Here is an 11379-nt window from a genome sequence, read left to right on the forward strand (position 1 = left end):
CAGCTAGAGCACCGAAGATCTAGACTGGGTCCCAACCCTTCTAGCCTCATTCAAAGAGATCTATGAGGAGAGCGCATCTTGGGTGCTACTCTTTTGGCATGGGAGATACCTTTCCACTTGAACCTTTCCTTCAGTCTGCCAGGAAGCAAAGCATCTGGAGCAGGAAGGGGCCCGGACGTTCATCTAGTCCAGCCCCCCTCATTTTATAGGGGAGAAGGCCAGGGTGCAGAGAGATGAAGGAAGAAGTCAGAGGCAGGCTGTGAACACGTGTCCTGAGTCCGAATCTAGGGTTCTGTCTCCTTGGACACACCTGCCTCTTCCTGGAGCCCAGGGAGGCCTTTGGTGGCGACTCTTTCCCAAGTGAATTCTGTGGGTCTCCTGAAGGGAGTCGATGGCAGGGGTAGTCAGAGATTGCACGAGGATGCTCTTATTCTTCAATCCCTGGGTGAGTGGGCAAAGCCAGGATGCTAGGTCCACGGACGTGGGCAAAGAAGATGAGGAGAGGGGGTGCAGAAAGAGGAGGTAAGGACAAGACCCTGTCCTTCAGGATCATCGGATCCCAACTCGAGGATAAAAGAACTGAGGTCAGGGGAGGTGACACGACTTGCCCCTGTGGGTAAACGGAAAGTTTTCTTTGATCACTTTTATTCCTATCCTTCTCTGTATATTTCTTGTCTACTTACTCTTCCTTAAACAAGAGTTGGCATGGGGTGGCACAGATGATTAGGCTTCATCTCGACATCTTGACATTGTTTTTATTGGTATCTGAAGAGCTGTCCGCTTTCCAACTATGTCTTTCCCCATAAATTCTAATTCAGTTCATTTATAGAATCATAGATTTAGAGCTGGAAGGGACCTCGGGGACTGTCTAGTTTAATTTCCTCATTTTACATGTAAGTAGACCGAGGCCCAGAGAAGAAAAGCCATGTGCCCAAAGGTCACAAAGTTAACAGGGAACAAGAGTAGGATTTGAACCCTGGTTCTCTTGATTCCAGGGCCCCCATGATTTCCATTTGACAAATATGAATTAAGCATCTGCTAGGGGCTGAGGATATAAAGGCCAAAACAAAACAGTCCCTGCCCTCAGAAAGCTGACATTCTCCTGAGCCCCAGAAAATCCTGACCCTCCAAAACCTAGGGTAAACTGGGCACACCCCACACCCTCGCCTTCGAGGCTCCACCATGCACCTTGGCCCTCCCTTCCCCTCCCGGTCCCTGGGCCACATCCTCCACAGGAAACCTCTTAGAAGCCCGTGACGCTCGCTCGTCACTCTTGTGGCAGATGGAAACTTTTCTCTTCTCCTGTAACTTTCCTTCACATTCTGCTTTGTATAATTCTTGACTGCTTTTCTTCCTTAACTAGGAGTAGGCGTGGAGTTGGGGGTGGGGGTGCAAAGAGAGGAGTAATTTGGTATTTACTTCTCTAGAGAGTTTCTTGGTAAGCCTGATCTGACGATAGGGTCTAGCTTGGAAGGCAAAGAACAGAAGTTGACTGAAGTCTTGAGATCCATTCTGTTGGAACTGGAGGGGAAATGAAGGGAAATGGGGAGCAGGGAACAAGCGTTTATAGAGCACCTGCTATGTGCTTGACACTATTCTCTCATTACATTCCACCCTAGAGATAGGGAGATACACTTATTATCTCCATTTTACAGTTGAGGAAACTGAGGCAACCAGAGTCACCCAGCTAGTAAGTGTCTGAGGCTGGATTTGAACTCAAAGCTTTCTGACTCCAGACCCAGCATTTTATCTTATTCCATTAGGTGCCTGGAAGAGAAAATGGGTTTGAGTTTGAGGATAGTTGTTGGGAGGGAGAGTGGGGATAGGAAGAAATCCAGGAGGTACTGGATTTTCCGTTTTTATTTTAAATATGTTGAGCATGTGATGCACATGAGAGATCTCTCTGTGACACTACTGTTATCACCTTGGGCAAGTCAATCATCCTCCCTAGGCCTCAGTTTCCTCATCTGTAAAATACAAAGATTGGATTGGATGTCCCATGAGGTCCCTTCCATCTCTAAAGCTGTGGTCCTCTGACCTTGTTAAGCATCCCCACATACTGGCAATGGACATCCAGTGATTATTCCAGGAGACATTTCCCTCTCTTTTCCAAATACGCCCTTCTCCATTTAGTGGGCCAACCTAGCTGGGACTTGGGAGACAAGAAAAATCGAGGTCTTCCAAGTGTTTTAGAATTCTTAACTTTGGGTCTAAGATTATGAGGTGCAGTGCTATTATTCATTCATTTGCTTACTCATTCATTCAACCAAAAGACCTTCATCAAATGCCTACTGTGGGCTAGGCCCTGAGAGCTTAAATAAAACAAAGGATCATGGGATGGCAGATCTAGGACTAAAAGAGACCTCAGATCATCCAGCCCAATCCCTTTCATATAATTTCTTTGTGATGGGGACCTTACAGTCTAGGAGGTACTAGTCTAGTAAGGTATCAACAGAAAATTGGAACACAAACGGGATAAATTAGTTTGAAGGTTGCAAAACAAAATGCTATGTGAATTCCTGGAGGAAGAACCTTGCCAACTGGGGATATCAGGGCAAGTTTCATAAAGGAAGTGGCATTTGAGTTGTAAGAATTCAGCAGGCAAAGAGGGGAGAATGAGGCATTCCAGGCTTGGGGGGGGGGGGGGGGGCTAGAGAGCTGCTGAATTGACTTAGGGAACAGGGAGAATGATGGGAGACAAGAATGGAAAAGAAGGGTAGAATCAGCGGCAGGTTCCTCCTGATTCATCTGGGCAGTCCTGTTCAGGTCCAGGTTAAATGAGAAGTCTTCACCCATTTTTTCCCAAATCTTTATAAAATTATGATTCTCTGATCTTGTGTCTGGATCCATAGAAATTATTACTGGTCACTCCTGAGTCTGGATTTGAGACATTTAAAAATGGTCTTCTGGAATCAGAGGGCCATCCTCTTTATGTTTTATTTATTTGGATAAATTTATTTAAAAAATTGTTTCCATGGTTACATGATTCATGTTGTCTTCTTCCCTTCTTTCCTCCCCCCCTCCAGGAGTTGACAAGCAATTCCACTGGGTTGTATGTATATATATAACCACTCAAAACCTATTTCATGGGATCCATTGACTCTTAGTACTACTTGTGGGAATGTGGGGCTCAGTCTCCTCATCTGTTAAATGAGGGAGTTGGATCAGATGGCCTCTGAGGAGCCTTCCAGTTCTTGGTCTATGACCTCTAATAACAGAGAACAAAGAAGTGGAAATGGGGGTTCCTTCATTGGACTTCACTTCACTTCTCTTCTTCTTCCCACAGGAGACTGAAGAGCTGGAGGAAGAGAAGTCGGGGTTGCAGAAGGAGATAGCCGAGCTGCAGAAGGAGAAGGAGAAGCTAGAGTTCATGCTGGTGGCACACGGGCCCGTGTGTAAAATCAGCCCCGAAGAGCGTCGGACCCCACCATCCCACAACCTACAGTCCATGCGCCCTGGTGGAGGAGTCGGGACTGTTGTGGTGAAGCAAGAGCCCTTGGAAGAAGAGATCCCATCCTCCTCCTCTTCAGCCCTGGACAAGGCCCAGCGGTCCGTCATTAAGCCCATCAACATTGCTGGGGGCTTTTACGGGGAGGAACCCCTCAACACCCCCATCGTGGTGACCTCCACTCCAGCCATCACCCCGGGCACCTCCAACTTGGTCTTTACCTACCCAAACGTGCTGGAGCAGGAGTCCCCGGTGTCCCCTTCTGAGTCGTGCTCCAAGGCCCACCGGAGAAGTAGCAGCAGTGGGGATCAGTCTTCAGACTCCTTGAACTCTCCCACTCTCCTGGCTTTGTAACCCACTTGGGTGCTGTCCTTCCTGGCTCTGGAGGGGAATGAAGGGAAGCCACCCTCCCTCGGCCTTCTCCACCGTCTCCTTCCCAGGGACCAGCACACTGGCAGTGAGTGACAGCACAGAGAGGGACACCACAGGAGAGCTTGGCCCTGGGGAGGATAGAGTGGAATCTGGCCATGAGGAGCACGAAGGACCTCGGGGAGGGCCGGGGGATGAACTGGGGGCTTCCTCCTTCGTCCCACAGGCAGTTCCTGTTACCTTCAAAACTTGGGAGAACTTGTGGACTGATGCATCTTCCCGAAGTTGCTCTGGACCGTTGCTTTCCTTTTCTTCTGATGTTCTATCTTGGAGTGATGGTTTCCTTCCCTTGGTTCCTCTCCCCGGGGAGGGGCACGCTGGGTGCCCTCCCTCCCGCTCAGACCATTCCTGTTCAGCTTTATTCCCCTCATAGCAATCTCTCTCCCCTTTTTGTCTCTCACCCTTCCGGGACATTTCATGAGGGTGGTCCGAACACTCAAGACTTCCTAAAAAGAATCTCTATTTGTTTCTGGAGGTAGGGCTGTGAGTAAATGATTTTCCTTGAGTCTGAAGTGTGTGGCTTGGGATACTGGGCCTCAAACCAGGCGAGGGGCCACCAAAGGCTCCCCCAGAGACATGCCCCTCCCCCCCTCCTGGAGCTCGCGCCCAAACCAGCCCCTGGGCCTTCTCCACCCTCTGTGCGGAGCGGGGAGAGGCAGCTGCTGGGGCTGCTGGAAGAAGAGGGTGTTCGCGGAGGCAGGAGATGAGAGGCATAGCTCCCCGTGGGTGCGTGCCTGCGTGTGTGCGTGCAGGCAGAGCTGGCTTTGCAAAATGCTTAATTACCAGCCCAGGAATAGCGCCAACAAAGCCAGGAGGGTGCCAGCGCTGGCTTCCCCCTCTTCACTGCTGCCTCGAACAGGGCGTCTCCCATAATTACTGCCTTTCCACTTGGGCCAGGGACCCTTCTCTCTCCTGCCTGACTGCCTGCCCGCCTCCCGAGGCCTCCCTCCCCTGGGAATCGAGGCAGCGCTCGCCAGGCTCCACCCGCTCCCCCCTACAGACGCTCAGGATGACGCCACCCACGGAGTTTTAATGAGCGTGGGCCAACTCTCCCTGTCCCTGCCGAGGCGGCCCCTCCCGGCAGCGCGCGGAGGGGAGACCCGGTGCAAAAGCACTGGCCTCCGATGAAAAGGGAATGGGGAGAGGGGTGGGGTGGGGGAGGGAGCCAGTTGCTAGGATGCTGTTTTGCAGCTCTCTCTGGCACCCAAGCTCAAACAGACCCATCTCAGCCCTTCTGCCCTTACTTGTCTGTTATTACACGGAGAAGGATAGCTCCTGTCCCCTCTGGCGCTTGGCTACCTGGCCCATGCAGAGCTTTTCCCCATTTAATCTCCTCGAGCTTCTCTTGTGGCCCAGGCAGCCCAAGGGGGGTTTCTGGCTGGGGGGGGGGGGGTGTCATGGAGCTGTTCTTGCGTGTGTCACCCCTCCCCCATGGCGGATGGCGCTGCTTTTGGGGAGAGAGAGCCGCCTCAGCCCCCTTCCCCTCACCCTCCTCGCTGCCCCCTCCCTCTCCAGCTCACTGAGAGGGTTGTCTTTTGGCTCCATTAACTTGGTTCCTATTGATCCTCCTGACACCTTGACAGGTTTTCCTTTGGTTTAAGGCCATTCCTCCTGTGGCACTCCTGGGAAGGAGACTCACTCGTTGGCAAATTAGGCTCCAAAGTTTGGGTGGTGGGTTTTTAGACATTTATTTAAAGCCACCTCAGTTAGTTTGGGGAAGTTTTCTAAATTGAACTCTGGAGTGGGCCATTAAGTTGTTGCCTCACGGGCTCACCCAGGTCACTTTACATGGCCGTATTTAATAGACATGGAGCACTCACTCAGCATCCGTTGGTCTCCTGGGGATTCCACATGGCTCCTTTCTAATGGACGCTCCCTTTTCGGGGTGGTGCGTGTTCTTGCTACATAAGGTGCTGGGGAAACCTAGGTTAGGAGAAGGAGCCCCGTCTCATCAAAATGCACATTTTTCTGAAAATAAACAAACACTCGAGTGCAAAATGCTTTAAAAACAATTTCATTTCCACATTCCCTGGCCCTGGTGGAAACTCATTCCCGGTTGCCCAGGAGGCTCTGGGAAGGGGAGCCCTTACGTGAAATTGGCTGCTTAGGATTTCTGATTTCCAGTTGAGAAAAGAGCTCCTGAGTCAGCCAAGACCGGCAGGAGGTGATGGAAAGTGAATTGAGGTATGCCTTACTCTTAAAGGGTTAATCATCTCTAGTTGCATTGGTATCCAAGCCGGAGCCCTTTGCCTTTATATGCATATATATCTATATATATATTAAATGAAGCTGCTTTTTTTCTGGTCTTAAAAAATATCCTTTAATTCCCTCTTTGCCCAGGACTGACCCGAAGGCAGGTCAAAGTCTGTTCCACCAAGACTACCCTGAACAATGACCAGGCACCGATAATGGGACTTTGTTCATTCAACAAGCATCTAATAAGCACCTCTATGTGCCAAGAACTCCACTAGGCTCTGGGGATACAAAGGCAGAAGCAAAAATGGTCCCTAACCTTAAGGAGCTTACATTCTTTACATTTAGATCAATCAGCCAACAAGCATTAAGTATCTATTAGGTCCCAGTCACTGTTAGGTACTGGGAATACAAAGCTGAAAATGACAGTCCCTGCCCACAGGGATGTTTGTTGACTTGAACAGAAAGCCATGTTGACTTTGGGATCATTTGTGGGCCAAAGCCAGGACACCCATAGAACGCCTTCAGAAGGTCTTCTAGCTTGAGGCTTTCTCCACTCAGGACCTGCTCTTCTGTGGGAGCTTTCACAAAGACAGTGGTTTTATTCAGGGAAGATGAAATTTGCACCTAAGGGATGACTAATATCTTCAGTTTTCTAACCACTTCCTTCCAAGGGAACAGTCGGAGTGACTGATACATCCACACACACATGCACACAGAATTTTCTCCCCAAGCAGCTGGGTCCTGATCCAGCCACCATCTAAAAGTGTTGGAGTTGTTGGTTGGGATGGGGACCGCTCTGCTTCCCAGGTTATTGGGGTCACTGAGGTAGCTCGTAGCCTGGAGTCAGACTTGGCTGGGAGCAGCTTTGCAGCTTCCTGAGAAGGCTGAAGCATGTTCTGAGCCAGAGTATGGAACGCTCAGTCCTTTCTGCTGCCTGGCTGACCTCTCTGAGAACAGGCTATTCCTTGCCTGGACGGAGGAGGGCCAACTGATGGAGGAGAAAGAGGGTCTAGGTGAAGCTTAGGAAATTGCCTAGGCCAGTTCCAAGAAGAGAAGATTGGTTTTTGCTTTTTTGGGGGGGCGGGGGATAAACATTTTCTTTTGCTGCCTGGAGGGTTTTGCACATCCATTCTGGTCCATTGTCTTGAGTAATTCTCTGAAGAATCTGACAAAGCTGAGCAAAAGCTGGTGGTGCTGATTCCTCCCCCATGGAGACTTAGCTTCCTCCACTCCCATGCTCTAGAGGATGAAAGGTTCTTTCTCCTTTTCCTTGAGGATCAGTCAGTGCTGCTACATCCCCTGCCCTGGCAGTTTCCTTTCCCTAATTAGACACCCTCAGGATTGCTGGTTTCCTCCCCTCTACCTCTGTCTCTTCTGAATATCAGAGCTGAGGGGACAGTCTAGCAAACTGCTAGGAGCAATGATTCTCATTATAGTCAATGTTGTCTTTTCCCTTTTCTCCATTTCTCCCTCCCATCCCTCTCCTTCCTCATTCTCTTAATGAGGAATTGGATGATATAACATCTATGATCCTTCATACTTCTAAACTCTGGCCCTCTGATTCTCTTTCTCCTTTCCATCTCTTCTTCCTTCTCTGTTTTCTTCCTTTTCTCTCCAAGTTGATTTTTTCCCCCATTCTTTTACTTTCCTTCTTCTCTTGGAAAGAATACTGGCTCTGGAGTCATCGGATCAGGGATCAAAATCCATCCTTGCTGATTCCTACCTTTGTGAACATTAGGCAAGTCTCAACCTCCTTGAACCTCAGTTTCCTCAGCTGTAAAACAAGGCAATTGGACTAGTAGTCTCTGAGGACCCATCAGGCTGTAGATCTATGCTCTGGTAATTCTGTTACTTCTCTTTCTTCTCTTAGCATCTTCACTTCAGGGTACAGTTTAAAACCAACTTGGATAGTCGAGGCCTTAGAGGACAGGCAGTAAATTCAGGGCAAGAAGATTTGTGGCTGATAGGATTTTATTTTGGATGTTTAACCAAGCCTATCTGAGGCTGTTATCATTGGCTTGTTTGGGCCCTTCTCTTTTAAAAGCCAACATTTCTTTATTGGCAAGCAAATGTGTGTGTATGTGTGACTGCTCCAACAAATTAAAAAAAAATATTGTAACCACCACTAACAATAGCTTCCCATGCTCCTTTTTTTCTTCTAAAAATCAAAAAAGAGGTAATTTGTATGTTTTTAATTCTTGAATTCTCTAGCATGCTCTCAACAGCAGGATCCTAAAGGTTAAACATTGGGGGATGGAGGGGGAACGCAATCTACATTTATTTCATTATTTATTAAAATGTTTACATTTTTCTTTGTGTTATTCTAAACCTAACTATAAAAAGGAAGCATTAAAATACTCAGTTCTGGGTTTTTTTTTTTTGGTAAGGTTTTTTTTTTTAGGCTGATGATGCTTTTTTTCCTTCTAAAATGGTTCGTGACTTGTGTTTGTATAAAATGTACAAAGAGGTTTTGTGTCTAAAAATGGATGGTCATTCCTTTAGGGGCAGAGGTCAGGAAGACCAGCATGATATGAAAATGCGAACAGAGTGCCTGCCCTGTTCCCTAGAAACTGTTTTCTTTCCTTGTGTGATTAAAAGTCAATTCCATTTATTCTAGTTTGTGGTTAATTAATAGTGAAAAAGAAAATACTCATCTATGTATAGAGAATAGGTATCAGGGTGTCTCTTTTTGGCAAAACGGAGGAGAAAGGAATTGTATATATTTTGATATATGTTCAAAATTATTGTGTATTAGAGATATGTCATTGATAGACATGGAAGCCTGCTTTGAAGACCTTGAAAGGCAAAACAAGTCAAAGAAGGCTCATACAGAGTTATAGGAAACTGAACTATTTCTTGAGCATCAGTTTGGGGGTTTCCTTTTTTTCTGTTTCCTTCTTAAAGTGATAGTGATTTTTTAAAAATCTGGTATGAGGCCCAAGGCAGGGCCTAGGGCCCATGCTCATGCCTTTTGTGTAGTTGTGGAGATCATGGACTCACTTAGCTCCTGAAGCATCTCTGGTGGTATATGTTTTTTGTTTTGTTATTTTACTGTAACAAGCCTACAGTATTTGCACTAAACAAAAAAAAAGAAACAAGAAAAGAGAAAGCTTATTAGAAAAAGCTTGCTGCTATGGAAGAAAACATATTGAAAAGTTTTTTTTTGTTTTGGGTTTTTTCATTTTTTGCTTTTTTCAATTTAAACTGAGTAGCATTTTGTAGAATAAAATTAATTAAGATCGAAGAGCTTGATGGTTTTTTTTTCTTTCCCATTCCACCTCTTGCCTCTGGTATTGCCTCTAGAGTTTTTGTTTTGTTTTGTTTTGTTTTTGAAACTCCACACTTGTGTTTCTTATGTCCTTTCTTCTTGGTCCAACTGAGTTGATACCTGGACAGTAAGAATTCAGCAACTCAATTCAATAAACATGTAAACCAGCTGCTGGAGCCCTGAGGGAAATGAAGACCAAAAAAACAAGAATTGGCTCTCCTTCCAGAAACTTCCATTCTACCGGAGGAAAGGGGGAACAAGAAACACCTAAATAGATAGGCAAACACAAAAGGTAGACAAAATCATTTCAAAGGAGGGAGGACTGGAAAAGACTTTTAGTGGGAGGTCACCCAAGAGCTGAGCCTTAGAGGGAACCAGGGTTAGGAGAGATGGAAGGGAGGGAGAGCCCACTGGAGGGAGAGAACAGACTGGGTCCTGATGCTTTCCTGAGCTAGTCTAGGCTGGGGTACGAGTGTGTGTGCCTCTTCACTCTCAGAGCTGATGCTTCTCCCTCCACCCCACCAGTTACCCAACCTGTATCCCATTTCCCAGGCCAGTTCAAGCCTTCAAGCCTTCTTCACATGTCACCGGTTCTAGGGTTGTTGGTATTTTTCATGGAGGACTGGGAAATACCAAACCTTCAAAGCACAAAGAAATGAAACTCTTCATGGTGAAATTTCAGGAGTTGGATCTCTCTAGGAAAGACATTTGGGGTGGGAAGAGGAAGGTCCTTCTCAGATCACACTGGCTGCTATTCTGCCTACTCTCTGTGGACCCTCCCCATCCCCCCCCAGTGTAATAATTAAAATGATGAGGCTGAGAGTAGCTTAATAACTTTATTAAATCAAAGTAATAGGAATAGTAAGGAGAGGGAAAAGTAGGAAAGAGATCGAGAGATACTTAAGTTATTAAGTTACTCTCAGCCTCATCATTTTAATTATTACACCAAGGTTTAGGAGGCAAATTGCCCCCACTCCCCATCCCCAGAATTCACTTGGGGAAGGTTATGGATGTAAGGGTGGGGCTCTCTCAGAAAGGGCAGTCCTAGCCTATAGACACCTCTTACTGCTGGGACAGACCAGAGCTGTGCAAGCCAATGTCTGAACATAGAAAGAGGCACACACGTATTTATTGAGTGTCTTGCTAGGAGGAAGACCTTGTCCTCAGTACTAAAAAAGACTTAAGCCTAGGTTTGATTTCTAAAAAGCTTACGGTCATGTGGAAGAGATGAGATGTTAATACTGTGAACAAGAGAGAGATACAGTATGTACTGCAAGGATCTGATTTTACAAGGAAGCCTCATGCAAGAAAGAAATGGAACTTTGGCTGGCAAAGGGGGATGGGACTGGAACTTCTAGCTAAGAAAAGCAGATGGACAGTTGGAGAAAGGGTTCTTGTCCCTTCTGAACTGAGGGGGGAAAGAACAACTTCACTTAGTTAGCCTACTATAATCCCTCATTGATCTGAAGAGACTCAGATTAGCCATCTTTCCTTAAAAGTGGTGAATAGAGACTGGGGAAGGCAAGAGACTATCCACTCAGAAGATTTCCTATCAATATCTTCAAAGCTGTATCTCTATATCAATACCAATAAGGATGGTGCAATATGGAACTGTAGAGGCCACAAGAGCACAAGTGGTGACTTAATTTGGGGTATGGTAAGGAGATTCTTCTAGAGGGGTGATTTGAGAAAGCTTCATGGAGGAGAGGGGCTTAAAAGATGGAAGGAGTTCAGTAGGCAAAAAACTGGAGAATGAGGAAGGGAGGAAATCGTTCCAAGAAGAGAGAACAGAAGAGACAATGATTTGAGGTAGGAGAGCAACAATTACATCTAGGAGATGTGAAAGGTTCACCAGGCTAGAGAGGACAAGGAAGAAGTGGGGGATAGAGTAGGATGGGGAAGTGGGAGCCAGGTTGTGTAGAACAATAGGCAATGAGGATCTGTTGAAGTTTTATGAGGAGAGAAGTGATAACATCAGAGCTGTGTATTAGAAAGATTGATCTAATATCCCTGCATAAAATGGATTAAAGTGGGGAGA

The 11379-nt window shown here is 46.7% G+C and overlaps 1 protein-coding gene across 1 annotated transcript in view; it reads left to right on the forward strand.

Annotated features, from left to right (window-relative positions):
• Positions 1-9317, forward strand: part of FOSL2 (FOS like 2, AP-1 transcription factor subunit) — a 36083-nt gene extending 26766 nt beyond the window's left edge. Inside the window, exon 4 of the mRNA XM_056813214.1 lies at positions 3287-9317. Coding sequence (XP_056669192.1) covers positions 3287-3802 — 516 coding nt within the window. The 3' untranslated portion in view covers positions 3803-9317. The remainder of the gene's footprint in view (positions 1-3286) is intronic.
• Positions 9318-11379: the final 2062 nt, after the last annotated feature.

Source organism: Monodelphis domestica, chromosome 1, assembly GCF_027887165.1.
Source record: "Monodelphis domestica isolate mMonDom1 chromosome 1, mMonDom1.pri, whole genome shotgun sequence".
Taxonomy (NCBI): domain Eukaryota; kingdom Metazoa; phylum Chordata; class Mammalia; order Didelphimorphia; family Didelphidae; genus Monodelphis; species Monodelphis domestica.